Source organism: Melanotaenia boesemani, chromosome 11, assembly GCF_017639745.1.
Source record: "Melanotaenia boesemani isolate fMelBoe1 chromosome 11, fMelBoe1.pri, whole genome shotgun sequence".
In the NCBI taxonomy this organism is placed as follows: domain Eukaryota; kingdom Metazoa; phylum Chordata; class Actinopteri; order Atheriniformes; family Melanotaeniidae; genus Melanotaenia; species Melanotaenia boesemani.
In genome coordinates this window covers 28106159-28128714 of record NC_055692.1, presented here as the reverse complement: position 1 = coordinate 28128714, position 22556 = coordinate 28106159, and the positions used below count along the sequence as shown (strand labels likewise).

At 39.5% G+C, this 22556-nt stretch overlaps 1 protein-coding gene across 14 annotated transcripts in view; it reads right to left on the bottom strand.

Annotated features, from left to right (window-relative positions):
* arvcfb (ARVCF delta catenin family member b) overlaps positions 1 to 22556 on the bottom strand; it is a 216161-nt gene that overhangs the window by 98644 nt on the left and 94961 nt on the right. For 12 of the 14 annotated variants that reach the window (XM_041998645.1, XM_041998654.1, XM_041998646.1 and 9 more), the window contains exons 4-5: positions 18713 to 18803; positions 17518 to 17737 (exon numbers count right to left, since the gene is read on the bottom strand). The exons of 1 other annotated variant lie outside the window; for it this stretch is intronic. In XM_041998645.1, coding sequence (XP_041854579.1) covers positions 17518 to 17709 — 192 coding nt within the window. In that variant the 5' untranslated portion in view covers positions 17710 to 17737; positions 18713 to 18803. Of the gene's footprint in view, positions 1 to 4604; positions 4841 to 17517; positions 17738 to 18712; positions 18804 to 22556 lie in introns of those variants that run through there. One more of the 14 variants, XM_041998658.1, reaches the window with a different exon arrangement.

The following is a 22556-nucleotide window of genomic DNA, read 5'->3' as shown; positions in this document are numbered from 1 at the left end:
GCAGCAGTTTTCTTGAATGTGCAGTTCAGGAAGAGTGGGTAAAGGGAAAACCGGTCATCCACTGTGTAGTCTTATTCATTTAAATTATGCACCATTCAGATTAAAATGAAACCATGAATAACTCATCTTTTATTGCTTATGTGTATACACTTAAATAATTGTTTACTTTTGTAAGAAATTCACTCTGTACTGTCAATTTTGGCAAAGTCTGTATGTAATAAAGGATCAAATCTACCCTCAGTGTTTTCTATTGTAGAAGTGCTTAAAAATGGGAAGCTGCAGCTCAAAGTGTTATCAATTCCCAGCTTTAAAGATCACCAGTGTTATTATGCTGCCCAGAGTTGCTACATGTGCAACTTAATCTACAATCCTCCCTGTAAAGCCAGTTACATTCCGGAGACACGCAAACATGCCCCGGAAAATGTGCAAAGACAAGTGCATGTGCATGAAGACACCCACACGGCTTTTCATCCAGCATGGGTTTACATAAAAGCAGACTGGGTCAATAAGAAGAGGAGGCCTTCCTTTTCAATGACCCTAAGTTCACTCTTATAAAAATCCAGAAGCAGAAGATGGTTTTTACATCTTAAAGTTAAAGCATCAGGTTGCTTAACAGCCAAACTGTTGCTGCAATGTAATCACACCACCTTAAGGACAGGAAGTTATCATGTAAATGCTGTCAGTGACATAATTAGGGCCTCATGAGGATGCACTTTATTGAAAAATGAGTTCCACCTCCCCAGCTTTCTGGTCAGCCTCACAAGATGACGAGCATCCCCTGCTTTCCCCTGGGCAAGTGGTTTTCTTATCTACTCGATCGAAAACACGGCTGTTGTTGCTGGCTTCCAGCAAAGATCGGAAGGTGTTTATTGGACACAGTCAGGGGAACAACGAATCCCACTCCCTTATAAAACAGGGCTGCCGTGTCCGTAGCCTGCAGACAAAAAACAAAATAAATAAGCCGAGGATCCGAGTGATGTTCCTCTATCGGCTCTGGTGTGTATGTGCTTGTTGGTGTGCTGAAGCGAGTGTGGGCTGATACCATATCTATACCTCACCTTTGGAGGATTTACCATGTTCAGCAGCTCAAAACAAACAAAAACATTTTTACTGGCCAGTTATTAAGAGCTGAATGAAAAATAGATCTACATGTACAAGATATCTGTATCAAGGCTGCATAGTCAAGGCAATTTGCAAATATTTTTGTAACAGTTACACTAAGGAGCTGAACAGATAAAACAAAAACAACAGCTCTGGCAAAATAATAAGCTGCCATCTCATTAATGCCCCTGCTTCTTCTCCCCAATGCCATCTGTACAGCTAGCAGTTTGAAGGCATCCATCTCCAGCAGCCCCTACTTCAGCCTTCCAATTTACTGCCACTCACCTTTTTCTAATTCCATCAGCGCAATGATGAAAGCTGAAAGAGCATTATGGTTCTCGCCAGTGGTCAGACAGTGAGGGAGCGAGCGCAGTCCTGCATCGGTCACACTGTCAGCCAGCCAAATGGGTTAGGACAAATAGAAGGAAATCCAAGACAGAGAGGATGGGGGAGCTGTGTGGTGCCAACAGCTGAGAGGCAAAGACTTCATAGAGCATGACCACAGGATAAACACCAAAAACCTGAGGGAATGATGTTTGGATCCAGAGCTGCAACATTCAGGGTATGTATAAAATCAAAGGTCAAATATCACTTTTCTGTTCTTATGAGTGTTTGGTATACATTATAAATGTTAAATAAAGGAAACAAAAGAGCTGATGTTAACAACAAAATTACAAGCATATCAAGTCCTTAAATGACAGAGGTGATTTCAAACCACTGAATCTGCTATTTTAGGAGCATATATAAGAAGCTGGGTGCGGAAGAGGGTGTCTTGGTAGAGAGGCAGTTATCATATACGTAGAAGTACATATATGGTGTCAGCTTTCACCTTGTAAACTAAGTTCAGGTTACTGAGAACCAAATCAGGCACCAAGTGGAAGAAGTGGGTGGTGTAAACAGAGGGCTGGGTGGAAGATACTATGACATGTCAAGCCATGGTATGGAAAACATGGGAAGTATGGCCAGTATGGACAGGCTGTGTGATGGGAAGGCCATCTGGTATGACCAGTCACCACACACACAACCATATGATCACTTCTCGCCTTCAAAACACAACAGCATTCAAGCCCTACCCCCATCCCACTTTCAACCCCCATTCATTGACGGACTCTGCAGCTATTGAACGCTCATATGTTTCCGGTCATTGGCATCATCTTTGTATGACCTCCCCATTCCAAACAATGCCACTCCTCATGCTCTACATGTCTTCAAATATTGATTCGTGCATCATCTTCTGCAGTCACACAAAAGGAGCCTGAGGAAATAAAAGGAAAAAAAAGACAGGCAGGGACTTTTGAGCTGTCATACAAAAACACCCCCGCAGAAAAAAGTCTGACAGCTTTTAAATTTCAGTAAGAAATCAAACAGCATAGGAGAGGGGGGGACGCTCAGTAGCTGCATCTGAAACCTCTGCTTGCCGTCTGGAATCTGGCAGTAACCCACAGTCTGAAGACAAGACCTCTTTTAGTCTTTGCCTGAATCACAAATGAATTATTTTGTTATTCAGCTGGGTCCTTCTAGCTCGCGGAGAAAAATAGAAAAGTCAGGTTTTGCAAGGCCTTGGCAACATGATGACTGCTGGATTATTCATAATGTTTTCTTTTCTCCTTCACGACAAATCTGTTTTTCTATTTTTCATGAACCAATGATGCTTTGGTCTCTGCTTTTGGAGGAATCGGGCCCCACACTGCTGGTGCAGCTATTAAATAAAAGCCACTTTATTTTTAACTCAGACACAGACCGATGCAGGCTCCCCCCACTAATTGCAGGCTATCCGGTAATCTTAAATTGGGGAAAACTAATTTACTGTAAGCTCTGCTGCTGCATTTAGATCAAGTCAAGGTAGAGCAGTAACTTTCTAATTTCCCCTTTGCTATCAATATTCCTCTCACTATAAAAACTGATTTAAATCCACTGGAAATCTAGAGGAGCATGCAGAATACAGTTTGGAGCATTGATAATAAAAGAGGCACTAGAAAGAACTCGAATGTAAACTCAGCATCTGCTTCATTAAGCGCTTAGAGACTTGACAGCTCAAGAACAACAATCAAAACAGCATCATGAGCACCGACGTCGATCCATTTATGGCTTAGTTGTGACATTAAACACATGGTGACTACACAAGGGGTGTAGCTGAAGTATGTACATCTGAGTTGAAAAGGTCACGCTACAACGTTACAACGCTACACGTCTGGCTCAAAGTATGCCGGCCATCTCTGACTTCCAGGGTCAGGGACATGAAGCGGTAACCTTCTGCCCCCACTCTGGGACAAATCTGGAGAGGACATTCCCTCAAAGTTTTTAACATGTATTCTGTCTCATGCTTATCATCTGAACCTGGATGCCATCAGCCCACTTAGCCCCATATTTGATTCGTTCACTAATACTTGAGACTTGAAACTTATCAAAACGCACTGGATGGAAAGAACAAAGAGCTTGTGAGTGAGAAAAATCAGCTTCTCTATTTGGCCTGGGCTCCTCCAGTTATCAGGTGGCACTCATCCACAGGGGCAACTGTTAACGTATCACTATCAGAGCAATGCAGAGGGCTGACAGAATGTTTTTGTCTCCCAGACAGGAGCTTGGTAACTCCATCCCTCCCTCACCCCTGTAAAGGAGAGCAGCACTGATGAGAAGTTGACCTTATTCAATCATTATTTTCTGTTCATCATTTTCTTTTTCTAAAGTCTGTCCTCCCCCCTTTTTTGTGCATCTGAGCGCTGCCAAGCTTGGTGGGAAAAGAGTGCTGAGAATGTGTAGGCTGCCTGTGGATGTGCTTCAAGCACAGGAAACACTTCGAATAATGTATGCACATCATGCCCTAGTACGCACGCACCCACACAGACATGGTAACACGCTCACTAGAGTTAACAAAAGCACATTCCTGTGGTATCTGTGCAAGTGAAAGACAAACGAGTGTAATGCTATGTGTCTCACACAATTGGCACAACAGCTCATGAGCTATAAATCCTGACCTGGACCCATTCAGAGCCTTGCAGCAGAGACAAACTTTCCACACTTCTCTGCTTGTCCCTCTGATCCAGCATCATTCTGTAGATGACACTGACACATCTGAGCCCATTAATGTAGCAGGAAACTCATAAGTCACAGCACTGCTTTCTCCCAAAGCAAACACACACACACACACTTCAGCTAAACATGTGTCATGGGAACGACTATTTACAGTGAAGGGGTCACCAAGTCATTTAAGTACATATTACTTACTTGGTTTGTTGTCAAACAGAAACCTGTATTTTACTTACAAAAATGCACAGTGATAAAAGATGTGCACACAAACACTGCAAGCACGCGCTATCCTCCTGCAGGACACTTTACTGGGTGAAGAGGGAGAAGCAACGTGCAAGATATAAAGAGTGAAGGAATGCAGCACAAACCAAACAATGAAGAATAAGTGAGAAGAAGGCGAAAGATAAGAGTCAGTAAGGCAGAAGATACGCTGAGAAGGAGGTTGGAGAGAGACCGACAGGCGCAGCAACACTAACCTGTTTCACTTCAGCGGGCATGATCCGAAATCCCGCTTCGTTCCCGACAAAAAAAATAAAAATTAAATAAAATAAAAATAAAAACTCCGGAGGAAATGTATGATAGCTGTGTCCTCTCGAGAAAAGTTCTCCTCTCCTCCTCACGTCACGCTTGCGTTTGCCTTGTTTATTTACGCTGAGTTTTCCCCTGTGAGCGCAGAGGTAGCAGCTCAGATGCAGGCAGCCATCCTCTAACTCCGCCGTGTCAAGCTGCACGAGCTTAGACAGGGCTGCACAGGAAGTGAGACGCTGCCTCTGTCAAAATAAGACTAGAGGGCGGGTTTTTAGACAACTTTACGGATGTGATGCACACTGTCCACAAGCTGAGGAATGCAAAATAATGCACATTTATATTTAAACTGAACATAAAAAGTAAATAAAATTTCTGTTTGGTTGATTATTTCTTTGTTGTAGCAACAAATCGTATACCAATGGAAAGCCTGTTGATTTTTAAATGGTGCCACATTTGTAGGTAAAATGCCCAAGTTGTCATGAATGGCAGGAGTCAGAAGAGGTGAGGACACAATTGCAGGTAGGAGGCAGAATTGGTCCAGGTAAAAAGGGTTTATTTCCAGAACAGAAAAACAGAAATGAGAGGGAACAGGCATCCATGAATGGTAAGGATCCGACCAGGAACAACAGAAAACCAGGGGTACTTATACACTGAGGGAGTAACAAGACACAGGTGAAGTGGATGACTAATCAGACCAGGTGAACTAACGAGGCAGGAGCAGAAAACCACAGAACACAGGGGAAAAACTAACTAAATTCTAGTCCTTTTTTGTGTGTGTGTGTGTGTGTGTGTGTGTGTGTGTGTGTGTGTGTGTGTGTGTGTGTGTGTGTGTGTGTTCTCCGCTCAGACCCACACTCCAGCATAGTAGGTGGCGGTAATGCACCTGATTGGAAGGTGCCACCCGCCAATAATCAACAAAAAGAAGAAGAAGAAAACTAACTAAACATAACCAGAAACCGAAAAACATAAACATAAAGTCCATAACCGTGACACAAGTGGGATGAGCAGCAGAGTTCAATATGTGGGTTGTGCCCATAAAAAAATTGCCAAAAATAAAAACACTTTTATTGTTGTCATGGAAACTTTATAACAACCTTGAATACTACAACAAAATAAAATACATTGCTAATAAAGTGCTGAAATATTGCCATTTTAAACTGATAATAGATGTTTTTTTGTATTTAATCCAGAAAACCTAAAAATCTAGGACAGAGTAAGATTGGATTCATGAGAAAATAACGACTTTATAGGTGATTATTTCAAGCAGGAAACACAAGAAACCTGTAGGTTTTTTTTTTTGTTTTTTTGTTGTTGTTGTTGTTTTTTGTTTGTTTGTTTGTTTGTGTGTTTGTTTTTTATGAACTAGATGAGTGGCTGACAAATTTGTATTAGCTTTAAATTTCTCCTCTTTTTTATTTTGTGTAAATGAAAGGTTTTTTTCTTTTTTAAAACTGTTATAAGATAATTTTACACACAAAAAGAAAGTGTTAAAATCAAGTCAAATTAAGTCAAATTTATTTCGAAAGCGCATTTAAAACAACCTCAGTTGACCAAAATGCTGTACAGGACAGACAATAAAAACAATGTCAGACAGCAATAAAATAAAACACACTCATAAGCAAAGTATCAAATAACAAAAAATATCATCAAATAAAATAAAAGGTTAAGAAATAAGGTTAAGAAAGAAGGTTTAAGAAAGCTGAAACAACCTGCCTTTCTAGAACTAAAAGCCAAGATGAAGAGAAGTGTTTTCAGTAGGGTTTTAAAGTGGACTAGGGACTGGGCAGCTCTGATCTGGCAAGGCAGGCTTTTCCACAGCTGGGGGGTCACTACTGAAAAGGCTTGGTCTCTCCTAGTTTTAACTGATCAAATGTAAGCAAATGTAATTTAGTATGATACTGCAGAACATTAGCTATACCGGAGCCTTTGTCAGTTGAGTTGTGGCCTTACAGTAAAGTAGGGCTTCAACTCAACTGTACAGTAAGAAATGACTATTAAAGTTTACTGTATAAGCATGCAGTTTGTTTTGCGGGTAAACAAATGTTTGTTTTCCAGCACGGTGGGGGGCCATGAGGTTTAGGACAAGTCTGAACAACCACAACATCCTCAGGTGCCTGCAAGAAGTCAACAAACCATTAACAGTACCAACTATATAAAGAAGAGTATCTGCCAACGTGCAAACCCAAAACAAAACAAAACTAAATTAAACCCAACTGCTGGATATTTTGGAGCTTCTCTAGAAGAAAACAGAAGTGTCCCTTGTTTAAAAGTCGTCGGTCTTCTTAATAGTGCAGACAAACAGAGTTCTTATTTGTTTATGTGGTTTTTTGGTTATTGTATGGTTTGTTTATTTTTTCTGCTTCCCTGGAAAACAGTAATCCTTTTACTCTGACAGAAATGTCTTCTTACTTCCTGTGTAATTCTGTCTAAGAGACAGAGCTGAAAAAATGAAGGTGCTTTCTTCTTTGCAGAGATGCTGTATTTATGCATATAATAAGGAGATATAGAGGACAAAGACAGAGTCCACCCTTTTTAAGGGGCTCAAGATAGGGAATGTGGGTGATCTGCACTTGCATGCACACACGCACACACTTGCTCACTCAACAAAAAAGTTAGGTACCAAGAGAACAAAACCTCCAGGGCTGAGAGAGCAGGAGGGGGAAGAGGAGGTGTGCTAATAGAAAGGAAGGTTTCCAGACGGACAGCAAGAGCTCGAAATGCTGCAGCTCTCTCTCTTTCTCTCATTGGGTCAATGTCTTTCACTCCATCTCTGGCATCAGTAGGGTGGGACCAGCTCCCTCTTTGCACTCCAGCTGCGTATGTCCGTCAATCCGCCAACCCCTCCCCCTTGTTGGCACAGACATAGAGAGAGGAGAAAAAAGAGGAGGAGAGGGGGAGGGACAGGGGCTCATACACAAAAGTTGGCCTTATTGAAGTAAAGGCATCCCATAGGCTACTCTGCAAATTTTTACACCCTATACCCTACACACACACACACACACACACACACACACACACACACAGCTCCTTTTCTCAAGCTCTTTGTGCGGCTCTTCTCACCGCACTTGATGTAAGGGAGGGGTTGGATGTACGTGAAAGAATTCACATTCAAATATCTATGACTGTGACCAAGACTGAGTGGGAATGTTAATCTAATAATGTCGATTGAAGCTTAACTAAAGACAACTTTGAGAGAAGCTTGAAAAGACAGGAGAGCGGGAAAAGGCATGACTGGACTAAAAGAAGAAAACAGAGAAAGAAGAAATGCCAAACGGAGGGGAAATGGCTGAGGTTTCACATTCCACTAGCCTGGAAGTGCTATTTCATGTCCCAGAATGTAACTGCTCCATTTGTTCTTAGTGAAAGCCCTGGCTCACCATGCACCATTACATTTAGATCTATTTACTTTCAACAATGGCATTAAGAATTCAACTAATGTTACCATATAAAAAGTGAAGCTACATACATTCAATTGATGTTGTTTCCTTTGTGTGATTTGCAATATCACATTCCATTTAAACCATTTAAACACTCAGTGACTTTCATAACCCTGTTTAAAAATCCATTAAGTGCTTTGAGGTACTCCTGGGAACAGATGCGAGAAGCAACATTACTCTTTACTTTTAAAATCTGCTTGTGTGCTTTGCATCTTTTCAGTTTGTTATTTGATATAAAGTTAATTGATTTTAGGAACATGTGGCAAATTCCCATGCTTCCTAGATGTAAACAAGTTTATTAATGCATAGCCATGCATGTGTCTGTCTGAGGCTAACCAACCGCTAGTTATCTCCGCTTCAACTTCTCATACCATGGTTAGGACTAAACTTTGAAGGGAACGGGATAAGTTAGTATTTGTTTGTATTAGTACTAGATAAAAATATTCCCATCTTTGGCATTTTGCTTATTTATTGCTTGTATTGCCTGAAGGTTGGACACTTGCCCATTGAAAAGGGTAAAAAACTTAATGTTTTGTTATTGTTATAATGCTACTTCATATGAAAAGCATGAAAAATTGAAAAAGTTACTGGATAATTGACTATAAGTATTATCTATAGTCCCATAATCTGAGTGGCAGAGATGTCGCAGATGGGTTTGCTTCTATAAATTGTTTCAGTGACAATAATGAGTTTTTATTAAAGATTATTAAATCTTTCTGAGCCAAATTTACCATCTGGTTTGGGTTTGTAATTCCAAAAGTGTTTTCTCAGTACTGTTTCATATTTTGACCATTTCACTTTTGTTACTATATTTCTAAGTCATACTAACCATTTGTTAAAAAAATACATTGGTCCAAAGGAAAAGAAAAGATGCAAAGAAACATTTTTCTCTTGCTGTTTCCTTTATGCAAACTTCAACTTCTTGGGAGTCTTCCAAATGGCCTTTAGCAAGCTCAAACTGTGCTTTCTTGTGTCTTGTGTTATTTTTCCTCAGTTGATAATTTTATCTGACCAGTCGTCCAGTAAAGCCCAGTTTTGTCAAGTGTAAAATGAAGCATTCCATTAGACAGACACTCTAATCTCTGACCTTTTGGTAACCTCTGATTAATGCTCCTTCTCTCATCTGAGAGTTTTGGTGATCTAGCCTTTCTTAGCAGGTTTGTTGTGGTGCCATGTTCTTTTCATTTTTTAATAATGAATCTAAAGGCTTAATGGTGTCATGTGGCACAGATTAGCTGCAGATGAACTTGACTTATGAAGGTATTTGGCAGCAGTAGATCATAATTCAAGCCTTCAAAGTAGGCAAGAGTGAATACATCTGAGTTGACTACTTTTCAACTCTTTATTTTTCCTTTTTTTCCCATTTACCTCCACCAGATATTTCATGTAGGTTTATTACATAAAATTGAAAAGAATATTAACCTAAATTAACAGATTGTTAGGCAATAAAATAAGAAAATGCCATGTAAGGTTAATACTTTCACAATGCACTATAATTTAAGGGCAATTTAAATCCACATTTCACTCAAATGTCACTGAAGGGAAATTGAAGGGGTCAGCAAAGTCAGCCAGATTCATCATCTGCAAACCATTAATGACATGCTTATGATAAAGTAAAAAAAAAAAAAAAAAAGTCAAGCAAACAATATAGTCAATAGGATTCATCCTCTTCGGATTGTTAGTGTCCCTGAGAGAAATGAAGGAAACCCATTTGTGGTGGAAATTTTATATTTACTATGCATGTTATTCCCTTTTGTATGTATATTTTATAATTTTACATTATTGTGACCTCATCTTCTCTTTGTGTGTGCAGGTTTGTTTTGCCTGAAGTGAACTGAGATAAATCAGAATATCCTCTCTTCTTCCACGAGGCCTTTATCACATAAATTTGAGGATTCTGTCTCCAGAGAAAGGAGGAAAGATAAGATGTCCAGATAAATTTATGAGTGCTTGTGTTGTTTAAGTGGAAAAAGCTGAAAGGATATCTGTCATGGCATTACATAAATCCTCAGAATAGAGAAATTGGTTTTGCATTTGTGTTTATTTATATTACTATTACAGGGGGCATAAAAACAGATCACAGATGAATGTCTGCTGTAATGTCTGGGTCCTTGTTTCCTTATAGGAATCATATTATTCTTATGATTGCTTGACAATGTACCACAATATTAATGCCTATCATTTGTGACTAATCTTTTTTTTTTTCCCTAAAGAATTTTTCATAAAACGATCAAGTAGTTGAGACTGGTCAGTCTCAAAATTGGGAATCAGAACAGATATTTCCATCCCCAGAACCATGCAGACCATAAAACAATATGAATGTTATTAACAAGACATCTGTTCCAGCAATTGTCAATAAAGAAGCAAGGGGAGGGCTAGCTAGAGTAAAATGAATAACATTTAATTTAAAAACTATACTCCAGCTTGTACCAGCGCATGGTGATAAAATGTAAGTGCAACTGTCTGACAAACATCTTCTTCTCTTAAGTCCAGTCAGTTTACAGTTAGACCAGCATAATAAATGTATGAGGAGTATGAATAATCCAAGGAGTTGTAATCAAAGCCTGTGAGGTCAGCTTTAGTCTGTCGTGATGTATAGTGTGAAACAGACGGTAGAAAGGTTAATGTTCAGCAACTCGGCCCACTTTGGCAGCCAGACGCCTCCAGTGAAGCTGCATCTGTTAACATCATGTTTTTCTTGCCTCCATTAATGATGGCAGACACTAAGAAGAACAGAGAGAAAGTATGAGGGAAGAAATAATTATGGGAAAAGAGCTCTTTAGTTTGAAAGTATCTGGGGTGTGTCATTACATAAAATAACATTGTTGTAATCTTCAAGTTTCAAAGGAGTCACTAATGACATTTATTTCTGAGTTCTTCACTGCCAAGGATACATTACTTGGGAAACAGTACTGTACTTCATCCTTCAGCATGGGGGTGAAGAAGTTAACAAAATATCCCACCAGGCACAAAACAGGTCTTCACAACAACGAAGAAATTGATTTTAAAGATAACGCCAAGCTGCTGCTTAGGACAGTCACTGATGACAAAAGGCTGACTGCTGTTTACTCTAACAATGGCACAGCTGGCAAAAAAGCCCTTATCATGTTTTATTTTCTCCTTGAAAAATGACTAGTCAGCGATGCAGAGGATTAGAGTTCCATCTATCGTGGGCATTGTCTTGCTAAAAGGCAATTTTCTCTTAATTTAGGGAAATAAAGCACTGTTTAAATCACACCACTTCCAACTAAAAGACAGCATTTTATGCTTTTATGTTGAAATATTGTGCATGGCAAAATATGTAGCGCAATTATGAGACAATTAAATGTTTTTTTTGTTTGTTTGTTTGCTTGTTTCTTTTTTTGCTTAATTGGGATAAACAATGAGGCTTTCTAACATCACAATGTGCAAAGACAGTTTCTCTGTTAGACCCTTTTTAACCTTGTTTTTTAGTTTTACATATCTTTTAAATTTGTATTGGAGTCCTATATTGTCATTTTTAAAAAAATTTTATTTTGACTTATAAGGTTGTGGTAAAATCTGATTTTTGGAGCTAAAGTCACTGGTTGTTTCAGACAGAACTTAAACCATAGTCTGCTGTTACAGCAAATACACTTCTGTTGCAGAGAATAAACATGTTGATAATGTCTCTGTTACACACAATGGAGGAGGAAGGAATGTGATGATGTCTGAAGGGTTGCCTTTATTACTTTTCAATAGAACAAATATTTTGAGCTAATTTCAGGGAAAATACCCAGATGACAGTAATGGTTACCACTTCTGAAGTGATTTATCTGCTAGTGTGTTAAGTTTTAGGGTCTCGTGAGGATTTTTTTTCTTCTTTTTCGTTTGTTAATTTGTCACTTTAGTGGTGTTCTCAAATTAAGAAAATGTGAATGCAAATCATGCAGCCAGACTGCACTTACATTCATATTTTCTAAACAATATTAGCTCCTTAAACTAGTTTAAATGACTATTTGAATTTGCTGAGGATTTATTTGTTCTTGTACTATTTATACTGCAGTAACTATTATTAGAGAACACACTTCGGGAAATTGAAAAGACTTGTTTTTCTCTATGTCCCCTTTGGCCATTTGCAAGTTTAAGGAGAGTTACTGCTTAGTAGGTGTGAATTTACACATGCAAGCCTCCTAAAACCAGACATAGTAATGCTTCTGTTACTCATTTGATCACCATTTACGTGCTTGTAAGTCATGCAGTAAAAATGTCGTGCAGGTATGTTAAACTCGTGGGGATAATTAAATCAATGCTTTGAAGAACACTTCTAGCCAAACTATAAAGTTGTAAGACTGTTTTCAATTTAGTTTTTTTTTTCCAGTTTCAGTTTCTGTTTTTTTTTTTTTTTTGGTTGAATGGGGTCAACATCCAGACTTGTTTAGTTATCTTTCTGGACACTCAAAAGAGTGAGGTCACATTCTCAGGTGGCACAGGGGTCTTGTGAAGAAGAAGGGCTTCATTTTAAACACATGGATCATAGTTTAGTCTATGGCTTTAACAGCCAAGCCCAACTGTGTTTAGATCATGGACATCTTCAAGTCCACAAATAAACTTCCGCATTGTAGAACTCTAAGCTTGAGGCAGATATTTCACCTGTTTGTTCTTTCAGGTACACATAGACTGTAAGGCAGTTTTTGGATACTCCTCTTAGTGCTTTTTGCGAGGATAATTGTTTAATGGATTTAAACATCAAGGAGGTGTACCATGGCAGGCATTAAGTCCACCAACAGCAGGGTTGATTTGAAGGATGATGGTTATGGCCATACCAGAGGAATATTAATAGTCAACATTACAAAAAGCTTTTTCACGTCCTCCCCATTAAAAGTCTCTCTCCTCCCTGTTCATCTCATTCATCTGAACAAGATTAAAGTGCAGAACTTCAACCTTGAGTAGGAATTCCTGTCCTTCCATGTCTGCCCCTGTACTACTGGGCATTGCCTCAAACTTGAATATTACTGTAGAAAAGGTGGATAAAAGAATATTCAGAACATAAATGACACATTGGCCCTACATCTTTGGGAAGAGGTGTGCTTCCTGTCTGTAAAATATACTTACATAAGTTTAAAAATATATGCTGCATTGCCTGAAGTGCTTTTCCAAAGCTGCTATGAAAATTTTCAATGGTGGCACCTGCGATGATTGACACTATCTCACATGAACCACAGAAAACAAACATCGAAACAGGTCAGGATATAATGAGGAGTTTCCCCTTCACTCATGTAGCATGCAGCAGAAGATTTTCCAAAGTTATCAGATCTGGAAAAAGCCTTCTCGTTTTGATTTAGGTGAGCAGTAATGCATGCCAACAGAGGAGGAAGAACAAGGTGCAAAGACTAAGCAGCATACAGGTAGCCAGCTTCCTTCACTTGTCTCCATCTGCTGCTTCATAGTTTGTTTTATAACTTTGGTGCTCTCAGAACTTGTTGTTGCCTTTGTGTCAAGATGCATCTTCATCCATGGTTGTTGGTATTCTGCTGGTTTTGCACCAGCTGCATGATAAAAAATCATAAAAACTCAGAACTTGTGAATTCTCCAGACATTTGTACAAGGCTGCTGTTAGTTCACATTTATTTGGATAATTTACATTCTTGCCACTCCTCAAGCAGTGCGTGAATGAAAACAGCTTTCAGTGTAATTTTAGTTGAACCTTTTTTCCACCTGTGCAATAGTGCTACTCCTCACTGTGCATCAGTCACATTTATCAGATTATTTGAATTCAGAGGGTAAGAAGTCTTTTGCAGATACAGATACAACTTAGATGATGAAGTAACCTTTGAATTATGGTAAGAAATAATTACAAATGACAAAAACAAGGAAAACAAGCAGCAAAGACTATATAATTTTGATGTGACTTTTCTACAGACTGTGCCATAATGAAAAGGAAGTGTTGTTAGAGGGATATGGGAACAGTGTGGTATAGAAAAAAAAACAAACAAAAAAAACAAAGTGGTTATTTTCATAACCAGATATTTAGGGAGTTAATGGGAGGCAAGAATGTTGTTGATGCCACAGTAAGGCAAGAAGACAGAAGACAGAGGAATGGAAGGGGTAAACTAAGGCTCATTGTTAGGCAGGTGATTTATGAGGGTACAAGGGCTCCAGGTCCTGTCAGTGGAAGGATAGATCTTCTGTCGCTATAGCACCCCCAACCCCTTTGTATCCATTGTGCCTAGACAGTGCAAGGGGGCTGTGAGTTGTGCAGATGAAAGTGGGTGGAGCAAGGCTGGAGCGATTGTTGGTTGAGTACTGGTGCCAACGCAGGGCCAGGGTCTGTACATCTTCAGCACAGACAGCAGCACAGATCAAAGGCTGCACTGTTCCCTCTCTCTAAAGCTCACAGCCTTTGCAAGTTTCCCACAACATTTGCACAAAGGCATGATATGCCTCTGCAATACTCGCAGCCCACTGAATATATCATCTGTATATCAAACACCAACACTTTGTGACATCCACTACGTAAGAAATTATCCCCAAATTTCCTTTTCAATGAACTGTGTGTACCTCGAGATGGGATCTATGCATGTGCTGGGCAGCCGAGAGCAGATAGATAAGCTGTCTGGTGTATATGAAATGAGGTCACCTTCTCCCTTAGCTCTAGACAGACATGGTTTACTGAGTGCTGTCTGTCTGTCTCCATACATAGAGCTGCCACCATTCACCACTTGACCTTTCAAAGCCTTGGTGATAATACTCCCCCAGGCTAAAATCAATTACCACAGGCAAACATGATATAAAATGAAGAAAGGGTAAGATCTTAGCGTGTGAGAGATCACATATTGGAGCTGTCAGTAGATGTGGATTCTAAGTCTCCTTGGTCCGTGTCACTGAATCTGTACTGATAATTTCATCAGACAAGCATTGTTTGGATTTTCCCCCAGAATGGCACAATGTTAAAACTTTGAAACACATTAAACTGCAATAATCTTCAAAATAGAAAAATACTATTTAAAATCTGAAAATGCTCAAAAACAAACTAAATAAATAACTAAAATCAATGCAGTCTTTGGACTGAAAGTAAAAGAGCTGTAAAAAGTTAAAAGTAACCATCTATATGAACTGAAGATAATTTGACTCATATTTATTACATGCTTAGCTGCCTGTGTTAATGAGCTGATAATAATGATAAAGCCAGATAAAAGTACCAGCTGCCCAATGATATTTGGGCCCAGTCTGTGAGGTGAGTACCCTATAGCAGAGCTCTATCTTGATCAGCAGCTTATCGCGCTCATTAGTTGTCTACTTTCATCTAATTTCATTAATCAGACTTAGTCCACCTTTTTTCTTCTATGACCTCAACTTTTAATAATGGAAAATCCCATTGAGTTTGGCCTTGGGGTTGTGTATCTAAGCCTTCAGTTACTGATCCATGCTGTGTGTTAATCCATCATGCATCCTGTGTGCAAGTGTGTGGGGGTAAACAGAGAGGAAAAGACAGCGATAAAGAGTACAACCTGAGGCATTCTTTATACCTCATAAAGCCTCATGATATACGTAGAGTGGGTCTCATGGCAAGCACACACACACATCCATACACACACAAATAGGTGTTTAAGGAGTTCAACACCCCCTGTCACCCTCCAAACATGCATTTAAAATTGGCTTGGTATTGAGGCATTCAATTCCTGGTAACAACATGACATTCCAAAGGGATGCAAAATGAGGCATCATTACATGAGTGGTGCCCTGTTACTGCAAACTGACACCCTAGTTAACAAAAAGCCAGGGCTGAAGGATGCCCGTGAGTATGATCTGTGACTTATAGTATTGAAAGGTAATGTACTATAATGATAAGTACCATAATTTGAACGACAAGTACCATAATCCTTTGCTGACGGCTTACAGGCCCACCCACTAATAAAGTGGCAAACACACTTACATATTCTAGAGGGAAGGACATGTTTTATGCCGGCAGCTTTAGTGCACATGGATAGTAAGTGAAAGCCTCACCCAGTGAGTCCATTTCATGACAGATTGTTTAATTGCTATGATGGTTCACAAGAGAAAATAGTTATGTTTCACTACAAAGACTCAGAAATTGTATGATCATTGTGTTGTCCTGACTCATCTCCCCTTTGAAATACAGGTATGCAGCTTACTTCTTCCTAAATGAAGAAAGGCAAGACATTGCATTTCAAACTGGGCTGTCTACACAGTTGAAGCTAAACAGAAGTTAAAAAAACTAATAGTGACATAACTGTAACTGACAGTAGGGAAACTAATGAAAACTTAGCCATGCTTTGTCATGTAAATACACATTTAGACGTCTGTTTACACAACACAGGTTTAGTATGGTGGATCAGAAACAGCTTCAGTGGCTTGTAATAATGTGTTTTACTAAAAACAGAACCATATGCTGGTTTGTTAGAAATCAACCTATCAAATCAAATACTTTCCGCTTTTTCCCAGGTATACTTGTCCAAGTATACTGAAGTTTTTCCTTCATTAGACCAAACTGCTAGTAAGCCCTTCAAAAATTAATCTAAGCACGAAAAACTCCAAACAGACAAATGTTTCATCTTGAAAGGTTTTGTCATATCAATTATGTATTAAACTACCATTGCAGCACATGTTAAACTTAGATTAATCACCCTTAACAACAACAGAGGCAGACTGTCCTGTTTGTAAAATATGTGTACAGTCAAAGGGTTTCTTTAAAGAAGTGATCAAAACCAAGAGAGAAAATAGGAAAGAGTGCAATGTTCACATATCATGCTACAAACACCTGAAAGATTCATTTTCTAAGACTGAGAGTAACCAAAATGAGAAGAAACAGGAGTTAATAATAAACCCTTTCCCTTACAATCAAACAGACTCAAGTACATATATAAATCTTCTTTTTAAAACTGCTTAATTTTTAAGTAAACTACTGGAGTAGTATTTCTACACTTTACATGTTCTGCTCAAATTAAGACAGCATGGATAGGAGCCATGGTCAGGGCTTTAATGCTATCCAGAAGCTTTGAGGAGCTGGGCCGAAGGCCACATTCAATGAACAGCACCACTGGACAATTTCTGAAACCAGTGGACAAAAGGAGATGAGAAGAGATGACAAGAGGTGGCATAGAAAAAGGGGGCGAAGGAGGACCTAAAGTTAAATCTCATCAGCTCGCTTTTAATATGAATCCCCACAAAGCAGATTACTGTGGAACATCCAGGACAGTGGGTTCAAACAATGGAAACAAGAATCTGAAACCACAGGAAAATTTAAACAGAGACGACAGATTTCCAACAATGATGAAACGTAATGACCATGAGAAAACATGGTGATGAGCTTGTTCATATGGAAGGATGGAGCAGGAGAAGCGAATGCCACGGTCGAAACATAGTCAGGGGAAGAAGGCACATATTAGCGCAAGATGTTGGTTGAAAAATGTATGAGGTTGGCCAGCATACTGGCATCATTTACCTGCATCACCATTTGCTGCCATGCTAGTGGCTGGCTGGTGGGGGGATTGGGAGGCAGATTGGCACGCTCAAGCTGCAGGGTGACGTTGCGACGCTCCTCTTCAAGGGCTCGGGTCAGCTGCTCAAAACGTGCTTCCTGCTCTTTCACTGAGGCCAGGATGCTGGCAGCTGAGCGAACATCATAGTCCTCCATGTCCAGTGATGTTTCAAGTTGTACGGATCTTCCAAGTCAGGAGGGGAGGAAAGACAAGGGTGGGAGGGAGGGGCACCAGGTCAATAAAGATACCCAAACCCAACAGGTTGGATGAGTGGCATCAACAGGTGAATGAATGCCTCAAGTTTTCATGGAAGTCAAATAGAAGGTTTATATACTGGTTAAGACAGGACACTGATGATATAGCACACAGCACAGCTCTGAATTAAGTGTTATGAATAAATGCTCAGCATAATAAAAAGCAAGTGCAGTTGTGAACTAGATAACTAGGGAAATGTGGTCATAGTTCAAAAAGTCTGCTTATGCCTGGCTGTGGTTTGTAGTATCAAAATACTGAAGGGACATGATTAAAATCTTCCATTGATGAGTGATTACACAGGGAAGTCTCTGGTACTTAAGCCCAGCATGGCAAACACATGAATGATGATGCTCAGCTGGGTGCCAATTATGTGTTTGCTTTCAGAAGTCTGAGATTTTTTTTTATAACGATACAATCCTGGCACTGCAAATAAACTTTAGCACAGTTATGCTAAAACATCTGCAATGCCAAATGAAAACAGAATCCACCAATCCACCTCCAAAAACAACAATGGGAATGAAACAGCACAGTTCAGACTCACTCAAACAAAGATTCTTGTTTTTGGACATCCTAAAGGTGGAAAGGAATGACATTAATCCTCCAAATGAACAATCACCGCCTGTGTGGAGGAGCGGCACTGTCATTGGATATAGTCATGCACAAAACAGTAATGCATTGTGTCATACAGGCACAGTTCCAACACATGCAAGATTCCCACAGTCACCCCTACAGACACCCAGGCCTTGCATTAGACACACCACCACATCTTTCAAAAAGCCACAGTGCAAAATCACACATACACACACACACCCTGATATCCATAACTGATGATGGAATAATGTCAAGGGGTTGACGGCACGGCAACAAATGATGGTGGAAATACAAATCTGCAATGATACAGACCAAGTAGATAAGCAGGCTGAGAGGTGTTAGAAAACAGTCATCCCCCACTCTAACAGAAGCAGAGAGGTGAAATAAGAAGAAGAATGTAGATCTGGGAGAGAAGGGAAAGAGAAACAAGGGTGAGACAAGAGAGAAAATACAAGAGATTAACAAACAGTGAAAAGAATCAGCACGTGGTTCTTTTAAACATCAAAAGTTTGTTTAAAAATTCTTTATGCTACAGTATCGCTTCTGCTGTTTTCATGTATATATGCATTGGTAAACCTTCATTTTTATATTTGAGACTGGCTCATCAGCAACAAATAAAAGCCTCTGTCAGCATCCTGCATGATTTGAACATTACGACAAAAAGGTCTTATTAGATATCTATAAAATTCTGGAATGCACTTAATGACAATATTATTTCATAACCAGCACCAAAGCTTTAAGTAAATTTACAACATGAGAGAGGTGGAATTAACCAATAAGAATACAGCATGAAGAACAAGCCCACTTACTGTATATCTTAGTGACAAAACATTTAGAGTGAACTGTAAACCATTTTAAAAGCAATACTTTTCACAGATTCAACACAATAAGGTTTGATGTGCAGGTACTTCACAAAAAACAAGCGAGAAACATCATTTGGCTCAGCAGGGATGATCAATGCAGGTGCAACAATTAGAACTTGAAACAGATCGGATTACGGAAACCATATGTGTGTCTAAATGTGTGTGCGCAAAAACGTACTCATTCTTTATTATAGGACCCGGTGAGCATGAAGCTCTTATTCCCTTTGAAGCACACAATCCCTCTTTGATGTTTGTTCCACGATCATTTATTTATCTTGTCTGACTCTTCCACTGGAAGCGGTATGTTCCAAGGAGGTTGTGATTTGAAATTTAAACTCCACATCAATGCGAACAATAGGAAAGGGCTCTTTTTTAATTTTTTCTATACTTCTATAGTTCTCTGGTTCTCAGAAGAACATTTCTGGCTGGTTTGCTTTTAGAGTCAGCAGCTAGTAACTGAAAATGGAGGCAGTGGTTGGGAATGACTACATGCAAAAATAGCATCCTTGAGTCTATTTTATCCACTACTTGAGATAAGTGACAGCGATATAGTTCCATGAGCCATGTTGATTGGTCATACTTGAAGACAGGCCCTAATGATTCACACCCCCTTGAGGGTTGGTGGGACGGCATAGCCATTACTTCCTGAGTCATAAGGGGAATAATATGGCAAGTATGTCAACTACGCCCCACAGCTTATCATTAAACACCACCTTCTGGCCCTACTTAAAATAGCCCAGAATGCACAGTGAGGGGGTATCTAAAGAATTTGCCTCTGCCACCATGACAGTCCCGCTTTTTTTATTTTTATTTTTAATTTTTTTACAGCTTTGGTTCAGCAGATGTTTGCTAATGGCCTGGGACAGAGGGGTTAAAAAAAAGGTCCCCATACTCAATTACACATGCACCAGTTACTCCCAACTTTATGTGGTGGAAGCATAGAGTACAACTCCAAGGGCAGAAGTGTCATTTCTGGACACCACTACAGGAAGTTTATGCAAAGTGGGGGTGGGTGAAAACTAATCAAAGAGATGAGCTAAGAAGTGGAAAATGTTTAATTAATTCCACAAAGACAAGCTGGTTAGATCTGAGTACTCTTAAGGCGTAAACATCTTTAATTAAAAGGAAAAACAGGCTGAAATTGTATGTGTGGAGTGGATGCTTCACTTATGCTGTTGTTAGGCTTTTCCTTAGCTATAAACAAACTTCAGCACAAACCCTAAGCTTGAAGAAAAGCCCAGTAATGAACATAAAAACACAACTATAATTTGAATGTGAAACAGCAGATGAGATCCAGTAATCACTCATTTCAGAGGCTTATTGAAAAGTCAGGTAATGAACCCCAGGCACCTAATTCATCAGGTCTGTTGGGACTCCCTTAAAACAAATCTCCCAATGACACAGCCCAGTGCCATTGAATCACTCTCTGTAGTAAACTGCCTTGCTTTTAAATTGATGTTGTTCTTCAATTAGCCAGAGGTTCAGTTATATAACTATGCCACAACAGCCGCTTATTACTCCAATTTTTCAGGTATTCTGCCTGTTTCAAATATGTTGTGCCTTGAGCAGCATGGAAATCATTTGACTAGAGCAAACGGGAATGGACAACAGTTAAATTGCCTCCTGTTTCTTATACGTTGGTGAAAAGCACCACAAATTGGGCTAGTTGGTATGAGAGAGCCCTTGCCTGACATCCAACAGGATTTATTTGCTAATGTGGTATTCCAGCAGTTACCTCTCCCTGCCATTTTAAACCACAGATGAGAAAAGTTTCCAGCTGCATGCATAAAAAGAGCCTGACATTTCTGTGAGGACATGGTGTTCAACCTCTCATGCTTTGCAGATGGAAAATGTTGTGAGTTTAAGAAATAATCATAATAATTTTTACTTTATTAACCGTGATTGGGACTGGTGACCTCTCCAGGGTGTACTCTGCCTCTCACCTGCTAAATGCTGGGTTAGGCTCCAGCTGCCCTGTGACCCTTCATTGGACGAAGTGTTATAGATAATGGATGATAACCATGATTGGGAAATTCGGCTCTGCATTTAACCCATCTCTAGATGTACTAGAAAGACACGGGCTGCCATGTTTTGGGACCCGAGGAGCATTTGGGATGCTTTCCTTAAAGTCCCACAGTAGTTCACCTCTGTTGGGACTCTGGGGACTCGAACCCAGGTTCTCCAGACCTAGTAATAACTAGGCTACCACTCCCCCCCAAAAAGATAAGAGTTAGATAAACACCCTGGTATGGAAGCCATGTTGCACATATGTCACTCTAAAAAGAGTAGTTGATCTAAAGCCCTTTTACATGAATGCCCCTCAATGATAACAATTTACTATTGTTTATTCAGTTAATTTGAATTCAAGAAAATTGTAGAACCAACTTTAATGAATTGCTTCAATTTACACAAAACATTGAATTATGTTTATAAAATTTAAACTATTAAGTTAGTTCATCTCAACAGCCAGAAACAAATCATTTAGTTTGGCAAAGAAAGAAAAAGGTGACCAATGCACTCTTGAGGCCCAAAATTTAAAAAGCCTGTCTTAAAAGTGGCTAATCATGGAAAAAGTTCAAATGCACCTACGTGTTGCAGCACACTGCCTTCGTCAGGGTGACAAATCAGTCATGAGGACACAGGTGAAACCCATATAGGTAATACCAGGAAGTGGCATCATGAGCACATGAACACGGGGGTGACCCCTGAGAACCCACATTTCACAATCTTCTTTTTTTTTCCATCCTGTCACATCTCTATAAAGAAGAAATTTGATTTATAGCACCTCGTCACATGCTAGCAACTGGATATCAACACACTTGCGGTTTTGAGCGTGCACCGCGGTTGATTCAGCAAAGACACACAAGAGGACATTGATAGAAGAAGAGAGGAAAAGAAAAAGGGAACGTGACAGAGCAAGAGCTAAGACAAAAGTAAACATTGCACTGATTTCCTGACTGGAGCATCGTAGGATGCAAGACAGAGGATTTAAGATGTACAAAAACTAAAAGACTCACTGGAAATTTATATTCAGCAAGATTTTAACCTTTTGTGATACCCTTTACATTTGAGGTACAGTATGTGCTTTACTGCCTGTGTTATGTCGGCCTTTAAACGATGTTGTTGGAGTTATCTGTTCTGTTAAAATTTTTAAGTTGGCAACATGAGTGTGAAGGACAGTACAGAGAAAGACATCCATCACTACCATAAGCACCAGCTTGTGAATTGTGCGAGGGGCAGAAAATAAAGTTATAAAAATGTGTATTTTGTTATTGTTTGTCAGTACTACCTGC